The sequence below is a fragment of the Cynocephalus volans genome, chromosome 3, assembly GCF_027409185.1.
Source record: "Cynocephalus volans isolate mCynVol1 chromosome 3, mCynVol1.pri, whole genome shotgun sequence".
Taxonomy (NCBI): Eukaryota; Metazoa; Chordata; class Mammalia; order Dermoptera; family Cynocephalidae; genus Cynocephalus; species Cynocephalus volans.
This window is the reverse complement of record NC_084462.1, coordinates 184,512,814-184,532,816: the sequence shown is the minus strand read 5'-3', so window position 1 is coordinate 184,532,816 and position 20,003 is coordinate 184,512,814. Positions and strand designations below refer to the sequence as shown.

General features: G+C 64.9%; 2 protein-coding genes across 3 annotated transcripts; both read right to left on the bottom strand.

Moving 5' to 3' along the window:
* Positions 1 to 2,093: 2,093 nt before the first annotated feature.
* Positions 2,094 to 4,070, bottom strand: CRIP1 (cysteine rich protein 1). Of its 2 annotated transcripts, XM_063091756.1 has the most exons (6): positions 4,001 to 4,070; positions 3,522 to 3,593; positions 2,620 to 2,714; positions 2,483 to 2,540; positions 2,353 to 2,399; positions 2,094 to 2,221 (listed from the first exon to the last, which is right to left on the bottom strand). In XM_063091756.1, the coding sequence occupies exons 2-5, from the start codon at positions 3,559 to 3,561 to the stop codon at positions 2,359 to 2,361; spliced, it is 234 nt and encodes a 77-aa protein (XP_062947826.1). In that variant the 5' UTR covers positions 3,562 to 3,593; positions 4,001 to 4,070; the 3' UTR covers positions 2,094 to 2,221; positions 2,353 to 2,358. The 2 variants fall into 2 exon arrangements, with proteins under 2 accessions (XP_062947826.1, XP_062947825.1); XM_063091755.1 differs by lacking the exon at positions 4,001 to 4,070 and having other exon boundaries at positions 3,522 to 3,649.
* Positions 4,071 to 13,364: 9,294 nt separating this feature from the next.
* CRIP2 (cysteine rich protein 2) lies at positions 13,365 to 18,698 on the bottom strand. The gene is made up of 8 exons (XM_063090073.1): positions 18,600 to 18,698; positions 15,365 to 15,459; positions 15,231 to 15,288; positions 14,885 to 15,025; positions 14,739 to 14,807; positions 14,568 to 14,662; positions 14,168 to 14,225; positions 13,365 to 14,058 (listed from the first exon to the last, which is right to left on the bottom strand). The coding sequence occupies exons 1-8, from the start codon at positions 18,640 to 18,642 to the stop codon at positions 13,991 to 13,993; spliced, it is 627 nt and encodes a 208-aa protein (XP_062946143.1). The 5' UTR covers positions 18,643 to 18,698; the 3' UTR covers positions 13,365 to 13,990.
* Between the last annotated feature and the right edge of the window lie 1,305 nt (positions 18,699 to 20,003).

The window sequence follows — 20,003 nt, the reverse complement described above, 5'->3', positions numbered from 1 at the left end:
TTGTCAAAACTCTGGGTGCGCAGTTACGTCGGCTGCATTTTATGGTATGTAGATTATACCTCAATAGAGCTGTAAAGAAGACGGGGCAGAGGAAGGCGGAAGAGGAGGAGGAGAAAAATCGAGAGAGAGGCACGGGGAAGGAGAAGAGACTCGGTCCTCCCCGGAACCTCTCCGTGCGCTCCGCGGCCGCAGGAAGCGCGGGGCCACCTCCCTCCCAGTCCTCACCTCGGTCCTCCCATACCCGACCTCCTCTGAGGCAGCCCTTACCTCGACCCCCACCCCAGGTGCCTCCTGGGCCCCACGCCTCCGGGCGCCCCAGCCCCAGTGGCCATTTCTCTTGTATCCTCGCCTTCCCCTGAGCGTCAGCGGCTACCAAACGGCCACACCCAGCCGGACCCGAGGGCAGCAGCCCTCAGCGCACCTCCTCCAAGGTCCCCAGCCCAAGAGCCTGCCCCTCGGCCAGCGTGGGGATGCTGCTGCCTGCTGCACTCACCCGTCCCCAGCCTTCCCCTCCAGGCCTCCAGTCTGGTCCTGCCTCCCTTCTCCACGCAGCCCAAAGGCCTTTCTGGCCACCCTCCAGCTAGTCCCTCCATAGCGCCCCGCAGCCCTGCAGACCGCATTCCTTACCCCTCCCGTGCTGGTTCCTGATTCACTGGTACTTTCCCTCTCACGGACTTCGCACCTGCTGTGCTTCTGCCTGGCATGACTTCCTCCTCCACCTGAGGCCTGGCTTACCCCCACTTTTCCTGCAGGCCTCACCTCTCTGACAGTTGACCCCAAGTTAGCCTCCAACCTGGACTGTGAGCCACGTGGGGGCAGGAGCCACAGGGGCTGGCAGTCACTGGGATGGGAGCCTTGGGTATGAGGGCAGGGGGTGAGGGCCGTGAGGGGGCAGTAGCCACAGGGGTGAAGAGAAACAGGGGTAGGGCAGGAACCACAGGAGTGGGGGGCCACAGGGACAGATCAGGGAATACACGGGCAGGGCAGGGGCTGCAGGAGCCGGGGTCATGGGGAGAGGGGGTAGGGCATCTCTGCAGCCTTATTCAGCACTGCCCACCCCCCATGCTCAAGGTGGATTTCGGATTTCCTTTGTGCACCTGCTCCCCACTCTGCAGTGCCAGTTGTCCTTAGCGTCCTCTGCTCCCTCCTCCCCTGGCCCCATCCCATGGCCCCCACCTCTTGGAACTCCTTGAATCACCCACTCACGCACACATACTCCACCCTCCAGGCCACTCTCGACTACCCTTCCAGCTCAGGCCTCAGTACATCCACCAAAGCCCTAAGGCAGGCCATGTGCATGGCTGAGAGGGCCCTTCGGGGGTCTCTAGATCAGCTGGGTCCTGGGAGGGCTGAGTGGCCAATGAGGGAGAAGGTGGGGTCTGAGGGAGGCCCAGTCTGCAGCTGCTGTCTGAGTGGTCAAGGGAGTTTCCGGAAAGCTCCCAACCAGTTGCTATACAGTCAGGACTCACACTTCCCACTGGAGCACCACGCCCCTTGGTAAGTCCCTGGCACGTGGGGGCACATGGGGGCAAACATGGGATGTGGAATTGGGGTCACGGGCTGAGCAGCCACAGCACCAGCACGGCCCTGGGGAAACACAGCCTGGTCTGGCAGGGTAGCGGCGGGAGAACAGGGACAGGGGTGGGGCAGCAGGAAGTGGGAAGGGGTCAGGCAAGAAGTCCCCACGGTGATTCCCCCAAGCTTCTCAAAAACGGAACCAGCACAAGCCGCAGCTGCATCACCCTCTGACCCGCTGCCAGACCTGCCTCCCAGGCCTCAAGTTCCTGCTGACCCTTTGGCCCCAGCCTGCAAAGCCTCCCTCGCCCCGTCGCGGAAATGCCGAGGAGGGCTCAGAGGCATCTCGTGGGTCTGCCAGTCGGAGAGGTAGGTTCTGAGTGACAGCGGGGGCGGGGGGCTCTGGCCTGTGGTGGATGAGCTCCTTAAGAAGGCAGCGGGCAGCAGAGCCTGCTGCAGCAGGAAGAGCAGGTGCCCCTGGCAGAGCCTGGGGGCAGAAGCCCTGGGCAGCTCCCCTGGGCAGCTCCCCTAGACCACGCCCCCAGCGCACAGGCCCGCGCAAGCGCACACACAAGAAGTTCCAAGTGTTCGGGTTTATTGTGGGCACGAGGGGCTACAGGGGAGCCCTGGGTGTCTGCAGGTAAGGCCTGGCATCTGCTTAGGCAGCAGTGGCCCAGCGGGTGGCCAGGGACGAGGTCTTCACAACCTGTGCACAGAGAGACAAGGACAGATGTGAGTGCAGTCTCCACCCCCGCCCGCAGGGGCAGGGAGACGGAGGGGGACATCCCCATCCTGAGGGTGGGATGGGCTGGGAGAGGCTGGGGACAGTGGATATACCTGGGCTTACTTGAAGGTGTGACTCTCAGCTCCACCCCGCCCAAAGCCTACAGAGAAAATGAGGAAAAACAGTCAACAGGTTAGGGGTGGCAGGCTATGGGGGCTGGGTCCGGGGTCACAGGGAGCATACCTTTGGGCCCGAACATGGCCGAGTAGCAGGGGTGGTTGCAGTAGGGCTTGCCTTCATGCTGCAGAGAGAAGGGTCCTGAGGAGGTGCCTCACCCCCATGCCCCTCCCCCCACCCACCCCACCCGGGCCTCTCCCTACCTCGGCATGGCCCCCTGAGGTCAGGGTCTTCCCACATTTCTCACACTTCAGACAGGGCCGATGCCAGTCCTTGCCTAGGGAGGTCACCCGCTCAGCTGCAGAGGTATAGACAGGCCCCCCATGAGACCCTGCTCTGGGAACACAGGGTACACCCGCCTCCTGCAGCCACTTCCGCTCAGGGCCCCGCCACCCACGCAGGCATTCTCTCACCCTGGCAGCCCACCCTAAGGTCTCAGCCGGCCCGTGCGCCCCAGGGGTTGGGAGGCCACCTCCAGTCCGCTCAGGCCAGTGCAGCCAAACAAACGGGAGGGGTCGCTGCCTTCTGAGGCACTTGTAAGTGCGGGCCCCGGGCCGTGCCCCTGAGGGCTGGCTGGGCTGGAAGAGGAGGAGAGGGGGCCCCTTCGGCCTTTGCGCCGGTGACCGGGGTGGACTGGAGCCTGCAGGCACCCCTCTCCGCATCCAAGGACCGGGGACTTCCCGCTTCCTCCCGCCCCTCCCGCGGGTGGGCCCCGGGGCGCGCGTGCGGGGCGGGAAGGCGGCGCCCGGGACCCAGCGCGCCCTGGGATCGCGCCCCGGGCGTCGGTTTCCGCGTCTGTTTCTGCTTAGCGCCGGGAGGGGCGGCCCCAACCCCGCGTTCCTTCTACTGCGCGGGGTCCTGGCCCAGGGCGCGCCCGAGAGGAGGCGAGAGAGACGGCGGAAGCCAGAGGCGGGGAGACCCAGACGGGACTCACAGAGCTGGGGGACAGAGAAGCGGACAGACGGCAGGATCCAGAGGCGGGAAGACACAGAGACAGAGACAGCGGGACCATCGGGCGCGGGGGTCTCCGCCCGCACGCCAGGTGGATGCGGGCACGGCTAACGGGCTGCGTCGGGCCGCGTGGCAGGCGGGCGCGCGCGCTCACCGAAGTACACCTCCCTGTGGCACTTGGGGCACTTGGGCATGGCGGCGGCGGGTCCGGGGCAGGCGGCTGCGGCTGGGGCGGGAGCGGCCGGTCGGCGCGAGACTGGGTGGGTCCCGCGGGTCCGCGCCTTTCAGGAACCCCGGGACCCCGCCCCTCTGAAGCCCCGCCCGTCGCGCCCCGCCCCCTGAGTCGGGGACTTGGACCCCCGGGACCTCGGATCCAGGCCGACCGGCCAAGAAAAGTCATCTGTTCCACCCCCTCCCCTGGGCGTGACTCGGGCCTGGCCGAGGACCGATCCGCGGGCGCGGGGGCGCACGGGGTCCGCGGGGACTCGCTGCGGGGGCGGGGATGCTCCCGAGAGTCCAAGCGCCGCCCTCGCCCGGGGCGCTGAAGTCGCCCGGGTCCAGGGTCTGGGGCAAGGGGCTCCCCCGGAGCGGTGAGGCGCGCCCCACCCCACAGCGCCATCCCGCCGGCGGCACCTGCTGGAATCCTAAATTCTGCCGGAGCCAGGGAGGGGACGAGTCACCTCTAAAATGCAAACAGATGCAAATTAGCGTGCAAGAACTTTCTCCCCGCACACTTTGCCCCCGACTTTCCCCAAACAGTGGGCTGGAGACACACGCCGGGAGAGTTGCAGCCTGGTGGCCCGCACTCCCAGCCCCCGCACCCCCGCGGGGCGTCCAGGCCTCTGCCAGCTCCCCCAGTCCCTGCCGCTCTCGGGGAATCCCAGCGGACCGCAGTGGGAACGTCCCCGGGGAATTCGGAAGAAGGGACTCCGAGCCAGGGGCGGAGGACAACGGAACTTCAGCTTGGGGACCGATCAGCTGCGACGGCTGGGGGACTGGGTCGGGAGGAGGAAGGAGCGGCCACACCCAGGCCGTCCTGGAGATGCCCCGGCCCGGGCCGGGGGAGGGGTCCTTATCTCCGCGGGCAGCGCCTGAGCGGGCCCGAGCGGTCCAAGTCCGCCGCCCAGGTAAGGCGGACGCTGGCCCTGCGCCTCCCCGGTGCCAGGCGGAGACCGGCCGCCCCGCCCCAGCCGGCCCGCAGAATGGCGGCTGGCGGGCTGGCGGTGGCCCGCAGAGACCACAGGCTCGTCTTCTGCCTGCAGCCTCGGGGAGCACGGGCTGGCGGGGCTCCCGGCCGTCTTTCTGCCCAGGCCTCAGCCTGGGTGAGTCCCAGCTCCCTTATCCCTCTTTGTCATGGAGCACTGTCCTTGCCTAGCAGCCTGTGCTCCTGATCATTATCAGCCAGGCCACCCCTCTCTCTCCCTATGTCCGCTGCGTGAAGTGAGTGTCCCCCTTCTCGGTCACGCCTTCGCCTCCTGCTCTGTGGTGCTCCATGGTCTGCCTCCCACCCTCCCCCAGCACATGGCTTTGCTGTCCCTCCTCCCAGGCCCACGCTCCCTTCCTCCAGCCACCTCGTTACCAGTGTCCTCATCTCCCCTCAACACACCCATCTTGAAAAACAAAACGTCATCTCTGGACCTGTCCAGGCCCCAACCCTGCAAAGGGTGCTGGAGACCACCCTCCTCGGGGGCCCCACGAGCCCCTGGCCTCCCCCTGGCCGGTGTTTGGCCCCGACCGCACTTCTGGCCTCACCTTCCCTTCCTAAAGCCCACGTCCCCACCTCAGGGCTGGCACCAAGGGAGGGAAGGGAAGCCGTGGCTCCTCCCTCTCAAGACCCCTGACCCATGTGCCCCTGACTAGACCCCGGCTTGGGGTGAGGGTAGGACCTCCCAGGGTTTTAGGAGGACCGAGGCGCCATGTGCCCAGCACAGAGGCCACACTCCAGAGAGTCCCCACATCCACACATCCAGCCCAAGGCCACATCCTGTCCCCCACACCTCTCTCCAGTCACCACCCTCCTCCCTGGAGGAGGCCACAGTGCTGAGGCCACAGTTCCTCCCCCCAGTGGGGCTCCGCAAGTCCCGGGGTCTGCAGGGACATTCTGCGAAAGCACATCGCAGCCCTCCCACCCTCTTCTGAAACCCCTCATTGGCTGGGGCCTCTAGAGTGGGTGCCCACATGCCCTGCAACAGTGGAAACCCCAGTGTCCAACCTGGACAGCCTTGAGACCCAGTCTTATGTCTGGGTACACCTGCCCTCTCTGCCCGGCACAGGGGCACCAAGGTGTGGCTTCTGGAGTTAAGGCCCCCACCCATCCTTTGGCGTCTCCTCGGCCTGGGCCCCATATGGGCGAGCCAGGAACAGGAGGGCGGTTCCCGCCTTCCCTCATCCATCTCCTGGCTCCGTGGTCCGGAGAGCAGCTGGGATGAGAGAGAGTGCGAGAGACAGAAGAGGACGCAGGGACAGACACAGCCAGGGACACAGAAGTGCACAGACAGGCACAGAGGGAGGCAAAGGCAGCACACGCGGGAGAAGAAGGCCAGCACCAGTGACAGGAGCAGCCAGAGAGGGCCCAGCACGCTTTTGGGGAGGGGTCTCTGTGGCTGCAGGTCCCCGGGCCAGGCCACACGCACCCACACACCACCTTGCTGTTTAGCAAGAAGGGCACGAGCTGCCCTATCAGGGGTGTGTGCTGGGTGGAGGCAGGGGTGGCGAGGGGGGACCCGGCACTGCCTCCACCTCCACCAGGATGGTGTATTCCGGGGTGCCCGGACGCGTACGTGTGAGTCCGGGTGTCTGCAGGCATAACCACGTGGGTGTGTCTATCCGGGGTGTCTCAGGTTCGTGTGCACGTGTGCATATGTGGTCTCTCTCAGAGCACAGGTCTGCCCATGTCTCTGTCTGCCCCCCCCCCCCACCCTAGGGCTCCTGGGCTTTGCTGCTGTCACAGCAGGGACATTTGCTGTGGTAGGTGGGAGCAATGACCTGGTCCTTGTCCTCCTCTCCACCCACCCCACTCTAGGGATGGCTCCTTCCCCACACTCTGGACTTCAACCCTACCCTGTCCAGCGGGGAGGCCCCCCCTTGAAAACCAGGGTGATGAAGTCCCTTCCTGGTCTTCCCCGCTGTTGCTTCCTGCTGCCAAGGCAACAGGGGCGGTGGGGGGAATGCCAAGGGGGACCAAGGGCCATGGGTCCACACCCTCTGAGTTGGTACGCAGCAGTTTTTCCAGACACGCAGCTTAGACACACACACGCAAGTGACACACATACAACCACACTCAGTGACACACACAGACACACACAGACACATTCACAGAGACACACACACACTCAGACACACACACAATTCCTGGAACCCTTCCAGAACTTCAGCCACAGACTGATGTGGCGTCAAACCCTTTCTCCCGCACATCTCACCCATGCTGCCCACCCGTGGGGTGGGACGCCCTCATCAGCTGCAGCCCCCAGCTGCCAGCTTCTCCCTTCATCCAGACCCCATGTCCAGGCCCGCCCACCCCCCATCTGAGGCTTAGCTGGGCACCAGTCAGGGCCTAGCTGGACTCCTGCAGACCCCAGCCCCACCCAGGTGCAGGGCCTCTCACCTCCATCAGCTCACCTGGTCCAAGCCCAGGATGCAACTGTGGGGAGGGGCGCTGACCTGGCCCCTGGGGTTGGCTTGGCTCAGGATCATGGGGCCAGGTTGATACCAAGCCCCTCTGCCTCTTACCCACTCTGCTGGGTGTGGTTGGTTCTTGTTGCATAAACAAATGGACAGGGGGGAGGCCAGCACAGGAATACCTAGCTCTCCAGCTGCTTGCCCCGAGCTGCCTGGTGCCCAGAACGTTCTGCCTGCACCAGGACAGCGTGCAGCCTGGGAGAGGCAGTGGAGGCCACTGCAGGGTTCCGGGCCCACCAGCTGAGGCCTCCTCCACCTGCCCAGCCTTCCCTCTGCACACACCCCTATGCCCTCAGCCTGCTCCTGCTCTGCCCATGCTTGGCTGCCCTCAAGGAGAAGTCTGGAGAGGCCTGGATGCAGCACCGTGCAGCCAGACTTGGGCTCCAGGTGCCAGGATAACCAGAGAAGGCAAAGTTGGGCTCCGCTGACCGCTGACCACTGAGGAATCCTACCATCCACCCCCACCAGGAAAGTTCTGCTCCTCCCCGGGGCTCCCCCTCCCACAACCCCCTCCCTCTGCAGACTGTGGCACTTGCCTGAGGCCTCCCCTGTCCTTGAAGCCCTCACCCAGTGCTAGGCCTTTAGGCCCCTCCTCGGTGTGCATAAACTAAGGGTGTGGACAGGCATAAAGATGTTCCCTCCTAGGGCTGGACGCCAGCAAGGCCTGCCCCGTGCTCTCTGCACTCCGGTGCCCTGTGCTGCCAACATGCGCTCCAGGAAGACAGTCTGAGTCCTGCTCAGACCCAGCTCTGGCCTCTCCAGGGTCCAGCCCTCACAGCCCCTTGCCCTCAGCCCGCTGAGTCACTGGCACTCACAAGTTCCCAGGGTCTATTTTCAGCAGCTTGTCTCCTGGGACCCCCTGTCTGGCCTGCAGACTGGCCCCAGGGTGGGCCCGCTGGGCCCTGAGGTGGGGGAGGGACTCCGCCTGTGCTTCCCCAGAGAGGCCCCGCCTGTCCTCCGGCCCAGGTGGGAGAGCTGCTCGGTTTCCTCCTTTCCCGGAAGCAGCCACAGCAGGCAACGGGGTTGTGTGGAGGAGAGGGGGGCTCCTTCAGCCTGCCTTGCCCCCACGGGGGTGCAGGCCCTGCCTGGGTTCCACAGTTGGCCAGATGGGGTGCCCCTGCCCCCACCCCCTCCCTTGAGGCTGGGCCTGGTGCCCAGTCTCTGTGTTCTGGAGCCAAAACCCAGGCAGCACTGCCTTGAATTCCAGCTTACCATCCGGGCAGCTGGGGCCCTGCCTGTGGGTCTGAGTCCCCCACCCCCTGCAGCCAGCCAGCCCTGGGAAAAAGTGCTGCCCACACCTGGTCATCCTGGTCTCCAGCCAGTCCTGGCCTGTGCCCAGCCCCCAACAGCCCAGAGTAGGGGCACTGTCATAACCCCACCCCTCCAGAGGTTCAGGGAAGCTAGCCTGAGCTGGGTGGGGTCCAAAGAGAGCCAGGAGCTGGGGAAGGCTTCAGCTGGCAGGCGGGAGTGCCTAGGGCTGATGCTGGGGTCACTGACCCAGGGGACGCTGAGCAGGGCCCAGAGAAAGGGTGCTGGGGGTCTAGAGTGTGGGTGGGAGAATCTGGGATCCCAGGAAGTGGGGACAGAGGGAGCCGCAGGCTGAGCAGCCCCACAGAGATGCCCAACGGGGAGCACCAGCGAGGACCCTGGGGCCCAGGTCAGAGGCTGGGAGGGACCCGCCCGGGAAGCACAGGAAGACTGGCCCTGCAGAGGCGGGGCACGGCTCGGCCTGGCAGAGCGCCCTGGGGTGTGAGGCTGGTCTGGCCGGGTCACAAGGGCTTGTGGCTCCCTGGACTTGGTTCCCAGGTTCTGAGGGGGAGAGAGGTGGTCAGATGGCATTTCAGAGCCACCTCACTGGCTGGGCATGGGTCAAGGGGGTGAGGGTGGAGGCCCAGGTCGGAGCAGCCTCCCAAGGAGGCTGGAGAAGGAGGCACCCCAGGCACAAAGGCACCCGTTCCCGCCTCCTATCGCGGGGCCATCAGGTCTGTGGGTGCCCGAGGAAGCACCTGGCTTGCAGGCGATGGGGGGAGCTTCCTGGAGCCAGTGCCACTGAGGGAGCCCCGGCAGTGCAGTGGGCCTGGGCCACCCCAGCGACGCCGCCCAGCGACGCGGCCAAGACAAACAGTAACAACACCCTCCCCGTTTCCATGACAACCGCTCGAAAACAAACACAGCCGCACGTCATCTGCCGCCCACAGGAAATGGGGCGGTCCCTGCACCGGCCAGACCTGGGGGGAGCTGCCATCCCAGGCAGGGCCAGGGCTGCTCCTCCCTCGAGGACACCCCCCGCCGGCCCGGGCGGGGCCTACCCAGCCCAGCCCCGCCCAGGTCTGGGGAAGGCGCTCCACCCGCACGGCTCCTGCAGACCTAATTTCCACCAGAGGCTCCCAAGGGAGGGGCCCAGCGATGCCCCAGCAGCCTCCCACCTCCCAGCCGACAGCAGGGGCTTCCCTCTGTATTAGTGCACTTCCTGTTGCTTATAACATAACACCTGAAACTGGGTAATTTATAAAGAAATGAAATTTGTTTCTTATGGTTTCAGAGGCTGGAAGTCCACGATCCAGGGGGTGCATCTGGTGAGGGCTTTCTTCTTGGAGGGGGCTCTGTACAAAGTCCCGTGGCCACCAGGGTATCACATGGCGAGGTATAGCAGGAGCAACAGAGCTAACCTGCTCACTCGCTCTCCTTAGAAAGCCATCAGAACCACACCCACGACCACCATGAACCCATCAACCCGTTACTCCAAGAATGGATCAATCCATCACAAGGGCACAGTTCTCATGATCCAATCACCTCTCAAAGGCCCCACCTTCCAGCACCATCTTGGAGGTTTAAGTTCCAACATGAGCTTGGGGGACATTCAAACCACAGCATTCTGCCCCTGCCCCCCAGAGTTCATCCCTCTCACGTATGAATACATTCGTCTTAACTCGCTCCAGCACCAACTCAGAAGGGTCCAAAGTCCCATCTGTGAAATCAAAACAAGTTATCTATTTCCAAGATACAATAGTGGGACAAACATAGGGTACATATTCCCATTCAAAAAGGGAGAAATCGGCCAAAAGAAAGGGTAACAGGTCCTAAGCATATCTGAAACCAGCAGGGCAGGCGTTACGTCTCAGAGCTGATGAATAATCTGCCTTGACTCCGTGTCCAGCATCCTCTGCACCCTGGTACAGTGGTTGGGTCCCCAAGTCTTCGGGCAGCCCTGTTCCTGTGGCTTTCCTGGGCTCAGCCCATGCTTCAGCTCTTGCAGGCTGGCCTTCCACTCTGGTAGCTCCACAATGCTGGGGTCTCAGGGGTGGCCCCACTCCCATGGCTCCATTAGGCATGCCCCTCGTGGGATTTCTCTGCCACAACTCCGACCCTCCACTTCCACTCGGCATTGCTCTAACAAAGGCTGTCTCTGGTGACTCCACCTCTGTGACAGATCTCTTCCTGGGCCCCCAGGCTTTTCCATACATCCTGTGAAATCTGGGTGGAAGCTGCCACGTCTCCACAGCTCTGGCATTCTGCGAGCCTGCAAACCTAACACCACGTGGATGGTGCCAAGGCTTCCGGCTTGTATCTTCCAAAACTTTGGGTCCAGCCACACCTGGAGCCAATTTAGCCATGGCTGGATCTGCTGGGGTGTGGGGAGCAGCATCCGGAGGAGACCCTGGGCAGCAAGCCAGTGGAGGGCGTCTCAGGCCTGTTCCCCAAACCATTCTTTCTTCCCAGGCCAGTGGGCCTGTGATGGGGGGGCAGCCTCAAAGATCTCCGAAATGCCTTCAAGGTCTTTTTTCCATTCTCTGATAATATCTCCTTCTGTACTCATCTCCTTAACAAAGGGTCACTGGACTACATCCTCAGTTTCCTCTCCTGAACACACTTTTTCACTCTACAGGGCCAGGCTCAGAGTTTTCCAATTTTTTACCCTCTACTTCCCTTTAATTATTATTATTATTATTATTATTTTTTTTTGTCTTTGTTGTGACCGGTAAGGGGATCAACCCTCAGCTTGATGTCGCCCACACCATGCTCAGCCAGTGAGCGCACCGGCCATCCCTATATAGGATCCGAACCCGCGGCGGGAGCGCCGCTGCGCTCCCAAGCGCTGCACTCTCCCGACAGGGCCAGCCCCAACTTCCCTTTAATTATAAATTTCAGCTTTAAGTCATATCTTTGCTGCCATAACTCAGCATAGGCTTTTACAAGTAATCATGCAGCTGCCTGAATGTTTTGCTGCTTAGATATTTGTTCTACCAAATACCCTGGGTCATAACTCTGAAGTTCTACGTTCTACAGAGCTCTCTGGCATGCACACAATGCAGCCAAGTTCTTTGCCAATTCATAGCAAGGGTGACGTTTGCCTCACTTTCCAATAAGTGCCTCCTTGTTTCCATCTGAGACCTCCTCAGAATGGCCTTTACAGTCCCTGTTTCTAGCATGTGGTCACCACCATTCAATCAATCTCCAACATGTTCCAAGCTGTCCCTGGTCTTCCTGTCTTCTGAACTTTCACCAGCATCGTGGCAACCAGGGTTGTCACATGATGAACGGCAGGAGCAAGAGAGCTGACCTGCTCACTCGCTCTCCTTAGAAAGCCAGCAGAACCACGCCCGTGGCCACCGTTAACCCATCCACCCACTACTCCATTACTCCAAGGACGATCAATCCACTCACTCTTAAAGGCCCCACCATCCATCGCCATCTTGAGGATTAAGTTCCAACATGAGCTTGGCGGCCATTCAAACCACAGCACCCTCCAGCACTGGAGCCAGCAGTGAGAGGACGGGCTGCTCAGGGAAGACTGAGTTCTCCCTAGAATGACCTCCCCACCAGGCAGTACTGAACGGGATGAGAAGGGGAGCCGTCCCAGCCCCTCCCCTGAGCAGCCCAGGACCTGCCTGAACCTCCTCTCTGCCTGGGGTTGGGGAGCACACCCTACGCTTTCTGGCTGCATTCCAGATGGGAGGATATGTGGCCACACACGCTGGGTACCCAGGTCACACTTGCCAAGTGCAGGGAGGTGGTGGTGTTGATGGACACTGGAGCCGGCCTGCGCTCCTCCTTAGGGACACGGATGGCTGCTTGCAGAACAATGGGCCAGGCATCCAGGCCCAGCTATGTCTGAGCCTGTGGACTGGAGGGGAGTCTGGGGAAAGGCCTGTGCCAAGGGTTTTCGAGCTGGGAATGGGCATGAAATGCCAGCCACCCTGTCCCATGGGGGGTGTGCATCAAGGTGACCAGGTCCAGGCGCCCCTTGCTCCAGGCAGGGCCAAGGCATCTGGGGTGTTGTGCCAGGGGTGGGGGAGCATGAGCCAGAGGTTGGGGGACCCACATTGGGCTGGGACGGGCTGATCCAGCAGGGGAGGTCTGTAATTTCTGCCCAGTGTGCCCGAGGGGAAGAGCATAGGCACCCTCTAGCGGGCATCCAAGGAGAGGCAGATAGAGGGAAGGCAGACTGCAAGGAGGGGCTCCACTCAGAGCAGCCAAGGGGTCCTGGTGCGAAGGACAAAGCCTGGACCACTTGGGGAGGCTGGGGCGACTCCGTTATCACTGCAAACGCAGTCAGCAGAGCACTGGGCACAGAGGGACTTGAGCCCCCAGGCGCTGGCCCTCATCACCACCCTCATTCTGTACCTAGGCCATCCCCACTCGTGCCACAGTGCAGGAAGGCCTGCACATCGCCCTGTGAACAGAAGCGGGAAACAGACACCCTTCACCAGCTTCCCATCCTCTGCACAAGACCCCTCCTCTGGTCACCTGTCCCATCCCAACCACACCCTCTGCTTGCTCTCAAGGCTAACCCCTCCCACACCTCCTGGTTCTGATGGGTCCAGGCATCTCCTGGCTCCAATGCCTGAGGTTGACATTTCCTTTTTTTTTAAAAAAAGATGACCGGTAAGGGGATCTTAGCCCTTGGTGTTGTCGGCACCACGCTCTCCCAAGTGAGCCACAGGCCAGCCCTGCGGTTGACATTTCCAATGGTTCAGGATCAGCCCGTAGGCACCACTCTCCCCCAGGGAGACCTCAGCAAAACCCGGGGACTGTCCTCAATGGACCCTACCCTCAGGATGCCCCCACTGTCCCCACCTCTGCCTAGCCTGGCTTCTCTGCCTGCGCACCCATCTCAATGTTGGCACCACTGCCCAGACCACGGCCAAGCCCCTTGCTTCCTCCCTCCTCCCCAGCTGCCTTTGGGAACAGGACCCAACCCCCACCAGAAGTTGGCCCTGAGCAGGAGAAAAGGACATTGTCCTGGATTCACATCCATCCCCCAACCAGAGAAAAGGTGCTGGGTCCTGCAATCTTCAAACCTTTTATTGACTGCAAGTGTCTCATCAGTTGAGTGAACCATGTGAGGGTGGTGGGCGGGCGCTGGCGAGGCAGTGTGGGAGCCGGGCAGAGGACTCCTGGCAGGGATGCCCTCTGCTGTGGGGACACTGTGAGGGGTGTGGCTGTCACCAGCATGGGGAGCATAAATAACACTAGTAGGGCAGGCATGGGCCAGCAGGAGAGGGAAAGTGGAACGGCTACCTTGGAGACCCACCGGGGACATGGGACACGCAGGGACATGCGGTGACAGGGAGACCAGCACAGAAATGCTGGGATACAAAGAAACACAAGGACTCAGACACATGGGGACACGGAGACATGGACACAGACGCAGGGACACGTAGGCACATGGACACAAAAAATAGGCTGGGACACAGGGAGAATCCAGAGAGAGAGGCAGACACAAAGGAACAAAGACACAGGGCTGGGCATCGGGGCTGGTCTGGAGACCACCCCCTGCCGCAGCGGCCTTGTCCACCGCACAGGCCCTGGACTTGCAGTAGGCACGCTGGGGTGGGACTGGGCAGCTGGTCCGTCTCCCCCACACAGCCAAGCATAGTGTGCCCCAGGGCAGGGTCCGGCAGGAGGCAGGTGGGCCCGTGCCCCATGGAGGGGGCTGCGGGCCTAGGGCTGGGCTTCGCCTTCAGGGTCCCTGTCATAGATGTAGCTGCCCACGGCCCCGGTGTTCACTCCTGCAGAGAGAGGCAGCTGGGGTGGGGAGGAAAGGGACGACCAGGGGCGTGGGGTGGGCGTGGGGTAGGCGAGGGTGGCACCTGCATCCCCGGCCCTCTCCACACTCACCCTTGGGTCCAAAGAGTATTCCATAGCAGGGCTTGTGGCAGTAGGGCTGGCCATCGTGCTGGGGACAGGAAGGGGAGGACACTCAGCGGGGAGTTCACAGCCTCCTTGGCCCCACTCCCCCAGGGGCTTCCACTGTGTGGACCCGAGACAACGTCCTCATGTGCCTGCTTCCCTCCCTGAGCGCCCTCAAGCTCCCAAGGCCATGTCCAGGTCCACGCACCCTGGGGCGGGGGCCAGCGCGGCACCAAGGAGCTGTGGCCACCAGGGGGCAGTCCCACCCACCCCTCCGCGCGCCCCGCTCACGGTGCCCTCGGCCCAGCCTGGCGCCCTGCGTCCCCGCTCACGGTGCCCTCGGCCCAGCCTGGCGCCCTGCGTCCCCCCCATTTTGTGCGCCCCTCACCTCCGCGTGCCCGCCCGGGGTCAGCGTCTTCCTGCAGCGCTCACAGCGAAGGCATGGCCGGTGCCAGTCCTTGCCCAGAGATGTCACCTTCTCAGCTGAGGGGGGAAACGGAGATGCCGAGCCCGTCCGGGGAAGGCCTCCCAGAGGGCGGGGCTGGGCGTGGTCACTCACCGAAGAAGACCCTCTTGTTGCAGCGGGGACACACGTTGGGCTCCCCGGTGAACGTGGTGACGCTGGAGGCTGGGGAGGGGCGGGCACGGGTCAGGGCGAGCCGGTGGTCGCCCCAGCCCCTCCCCCGGGCACCGTGCGCAGCCCACCTTTGCTGGGCCCCTTGGGGGCGCCGCTCGCCTTACGCTCCTCGGCTCGGGCCACGGGGACCTCGATGGGGCCGGTGACCTGAGGCCCCTCGGCCGGGGGCTTCTCGTAGATGTAGGAGCCGGCACCCCCGATATTCACGCCTGTGGGTGGCGGGCACATCGGGCGGGTGGCCAGTGGCCTCGCACCCGGACTTAGGGGGCCAGGACGGACTTCGGAGAGTAGCAGGGAGGGCGCCGGGCTTTGGGGACGCGGCGCTGCCCGGGAGGGCCCCCCGGCCCCCGGGCCTGCCCTGCTCTGCGGGGCCCGAGGAGCCACCCCGACGCCCCCCCGGGGCCCCGCGCTCACCCTTGGGTCCGAAGAGCGTGGCGTAGCAGGGCTTGTGGCAGAACGGCTTCCCGTCGTGCTGCGCAAGGGACACGCGGGAGTGAGGGCCGGGCCGCGCCACCCCCCGGCCACCCCCGCCGCGCAGCAGGGCTCACCTCGGCGTGGCCGCCCGGCGTCAGCGTCTTGCTGCAGCGCTCGCACTTGAGGCAGAACTTGTGCCAGTCCTTGCCCAGCGAGCTCACCTTCTCGGCTGGCGGGGACGAGAGGTCAGGGCCCGCGCCTGCGGCGCCTGTCCCCTGCCACCCCCGCCCCTCACCCCCACCTCCACCGCGCAGGCCGGGCCGACGCTTCTGCTCCTCGGGGGCTCCTAGCGCGGCCGCCTCCGGCCACCTGGCCGCCGCCTCCCCCTTCTTGGGCCTTCTCCGGAGGCCGCAGCCTCCAGGGCCCTGCTCTCCCCCTGGGTCCTGGTCACTCCACGGTCCTGAAGTCAATGCTGGAGCCACCACCTATAAGGGGTCCCAGCTCAGCACCTGTTAATCCCCTCGGTGTCTGCTTGTGACTGGCCCGTGTGGCCCTCCCTCAAACACCTGCCTGCACTCACACCCACTTCACACACACACCTGTCCCCACACCTGCCACTCTAGATACCTGCCTCCCCTGCACACCTGCCTCCTTCGCACACCTGCCTCACACTCCCACACATCCTCCCTCACACATGTCCCTGCCCCTCCATCAGGCCCCGACAGAGCTGGCAGAGACCAGCACTCCTTGCGGTGAGGCCAGTCCCGTCCCCCACGGGACACTCGGCAAGACCCTGTCTGTCTATATTCGGCCTCCTCATCCTAAGACCTGAGATCTCCCCCACCCTCCCAGTGCTTCTGGCTGCCACTGTTAACACCAAAGGTCCAAGGCCAGCTGCTGAGAGCGGGGATGGTGCCCTCCTGCCCCCCCACCCCCCACCCCCAGTGCCGGGGCTGCTGGGCCACCTCCCAATGGACGGAAGTAGGGGGGGCCCTTCCTCCCAATGCACGGAAGCTGGGGCCTCCCATGGGAGCCAGGCAGGAAAAGGGTGGAGGAGAAGAGGGCGGGAAGGAAGGCAGAGTCGGAATTCCAAAGGGAAGGGGCCAGGCGGGAGGCATCTGGGAGGAGGAGGGGCCATGCAGGCTGGGCTCCTGTCACCCTGCTTGGCTGAGGACCTCTCCTCAGAGAGTGTCCTAGCAGATCTGCTGTTTGGGCCAGGCCTTCTCTGGGCAATTCTTACAATGCTGGGGAGAGTCGGGTCTTGGCCAAGGCACAGCCTACCCTGAGAAGCCCGTGGGTGGCAGTGAGCCTGCGATCCTCCAGGTGACCCAGTGCAGGGCCCTGAGTGCCAGCTCTCCACAGCCCTGGCAGAACTTGCTGGGCATGGCCAGGCCAGGGCCAGCCCCTAGGACCACCCCACCCTCCGTGGCAGCACCAGCTTAGATCCCTCTGGCCGGAACCTCTATACTCAAGGATGCTGGAATATACAGCCAGCCAGGACCCCACTGTGCCCAAGCCAGGGCCAGCAGGAGCTGGCTGAGCCAGAGGCGGCCTTGTCCCCAGCACTGCGATAAGGAGGTCGTCCTGATGGCCATCGACAGCAGTGGCAGCTGCAGCTCAGGGCTGCCAGAACCATGATGCCCTGGCCAGCTCTGGGATGTGGGCCATGTGGGGGCAGGGAGGTGACCCTCTGACCCCCTGGGTGGGTCGATGGCCACACATTACAGGCCTGAGTTGGGAAAACAGAATCGATTGGCTCTAATGCCTTGGAAGGGAGCCAGTTCCCCCCGCCCCCAGGCTGCATGCATTCTGGGGGACACAGAGGCACAGCATCCTGGGGTCACTCTAGGATGTCCCGGCCCGGGTTCTACTCAGGTGTGGGCTGCTGGGACAGCGGGAGTGCCGCCTGGTTGGGAAGGTGGGCAGAATTCCGAACCCCCACCCCGGCAGTGCCTCCCAGGCAGGACAGAAGCCAGCGGGTCTGAAGCGCCTTTGTTTTCTGTTAAGAGCCAGTGGCGGACCAAGCAGGCAGATCACTTTTCCGGGTTGTCCACAGGACTGTTGGCCAAGGCCCCAGAGAGCCCTTCGTTGGCCTGGCCTGGGGCAAAGTCATGGGCAGCTGAACTGCAGGAGGGCCCTGAGGACTGTCCCCTACCCTGGGCCTTGCAGGGACCAGCCCTCTCTGGGACAGGAACTGAGGGCTGCGGGGACTTCTAAGAGGAGGCAGCCGGAAGCCCCTCGGCTCCCAGCCTCGCCAGAAGCACTCCAGGCCAAATCCGGTCCCTCCCCTCTGGGAACAGCAAACAACTTGCTTGCCACCTCCTCCAGCCTGTCAACCAGGGAAGCCCCGTGGCCTTAACCGCAGCCTGTCCACATTCCTGCTCCTGACCACTGTTCCTGGGATGACCCGGGACCCGGGAAGGGTCCCTGTCTGTCCCAGCCCCTCTGCCATCCTCACTTCTGGCACTAAGTCTCTCTGAGGCAGGAGCTGGTGGGCGGGTGGGCAGGGAGTTTGCCACTCTGGCAGAGGTGGGGAGAGGATCGGCCAGGAGGAGCCTGGTAGGAGGGGAGTGGCCCAGGGACAGTGAGAACTAGGGTGGGCGCCTGAAGGCAGAGGGCTGCCGACGCAGGGCCATCCTGACCTTGAGGAGACAGGGGGCCTGGCCACCCAGGCTGCCTGGGCACTGGTGCCCTCTCCAGCTCGTGGGGACTCGCGAGTCACTCCCAGCCCACACCCCACACCCTTGTGAAACTCCCGGGGGAACTCGCGCCAGAGAAGGGAGCGCGTTGGGACAGGCAGGAGGTAGAGGCCAAGGTCGCCCCCGCTTGGACTGAATCCCAGCAGAGCCCAGACCCGGCCCGGCCCAGCTTAGGCAGCGGTCTGAGTGGGGGCTGGGGGTCACCGTTCGGGCCACGCCGGCCCGTCCTCGTGCCCGCGGGGCGGTCGGTCAGGGCGCAGCGGGCAAGGGCCGCGGCAGACAGGGGCTCGTGGGAGGCGCCCCCAGCCTGCCGCCCCGCGCGACCCCGCCCGACCCCGCCCTGCGCGGCGCCGCCCCGAGGACCGCGACGCACCCGCGGGTCCGAGCCGCTCCCGCCAACCCCGGCCTCACCCGGGGGACCACGCATCCCCCGTGCGGCGCCGCCGCCCCCACCGGCCGCTTCGGGGTTCGGGCGTGGCCGCCCCCGCCCCGTCGCAGCCCCACCCTCGGGCCGCACCCGCGTGGGCAGCCCGGCCAGTCGGGCTCCGGGACGCGCATCCCGGGGCCGGAGCTGGGGCCGGGCGCTCCCCGAGCGTACCCGGGGTGCGCGCGGCGCTGCGGCAGGGAGCTGGCCGCGAAGGGCGGCGGGGCGGGCCGGCCGGGCACTCACCGAAGTACACGGTCTTGTCGCACTTGGGGCACTTGGAGGCCATGGTCGCTGCGCCCGGTCCGTCCGCGCCCTCCGCCCGCGCTCTTCTGCCCGCGGCCGCCGCCCGCGCCCGGCCCCGCCCTCCCGGCTGCCCGCGCGCCCATTGGCTCCGCGGCCGGGGCGGAGCCTCGGGAGCCCCGCCCTCCGGGCCGCCGGCCGCCTGGGGGCGCCGCGGGGGTGGGGGCGCACCTGCCGCGGGCCGAGGGTGAGGGGCGGCCCGACCCGTCTGGGCGTCCCTCGGCCCTAGCGCCCCAGGTGGCGCCTACAGGGGACCGCCCCGGCGATGGCGGCGCCGCCCGCGCCCGGGCTGTTTCCATGGCAACGTCCGGCTGCCCGGCGGGGTCCGTGCCCCTCGGCTCCGCGGCGAGCCCTAGCAAGGGGGGCCTGGGGGCCACCACGCCCGGCCCTGGGCGCCGCGGTCGCGCTCCTCGGCGGGGAGGAGGCGCAGGCTCCGGGAGGACCCCCCCACCCCCACCCCCACCGCGCGGCGCCCGCCCCGCTTCCCTTTGTTGCCCGGTTTCCATAGCAACGGCCGGGCGGCGGGAGCCGACTCGGATTCCGGACGGGGCGCGGCCACCCTGCCCTGTCCTGGTCTCGTCCCCGCCGCCCCCCGCCCTAACACTGTCTGTGGTGCTGAAGGCTGAGCGCGCGGAGGGCGGGCTTAGGACGGAGCGGCGCCCGCCACTTCCAAAAACAGCGCGACGGAAACTGCCGGAGGGGGTGGGAAAGCCGGGGGCGGGGACGGGGGCGGCCAGCACCGGCACCGAGGGGACCTGGGGTGGTTTTGTCGCGCTGAAGGCCTGTTCCCCAAGTACTCCCACTCGGGGCCGTCAGGGAGACGGTGGGCGGTGGGGATGTCGGGAAGGGGAAGGAACGGGGCACCTGGGAGTGCCCTCTGTGCCATGTGCGTGGCTGACTCTCCAATCGACATGTCTCCCGACCGCCCGAGCCCTGCCCCCGCATCCCTCCTCTGGACCCACTAGCTCCGGACCAGGGCCTCCCTGACTCCTATAGCATGGGAGAGCGAGGGATCCTGCCAATCAGACTGCAGTCACTCGCCCTGCCAGCCCTAGGGACCCCTGGGGACCCCAGTCCTCCTCCCAACCGGGGGCCTGTCTCACCACGCCTACCTCTTCCTGCATCTATCCTGCAGTCCGGCAGAACAAGGCCCTAAAAGGTCTCAAGAGGGGGCCCTCGGGACCCACAGGTGTCCTCCCTGGGGCTCCGTCTTCCCACAGACCCTTCTCTGAGCCTCCTGACTCCAGCTGAGCCTCGGGCCTGGGGGACAGACACGCCCCCGAGCCCCGGTGACCAGGCCCAGTCTGGGCAGCGGAGGACTCTGGACACCATTCCTCCACAGCGTCT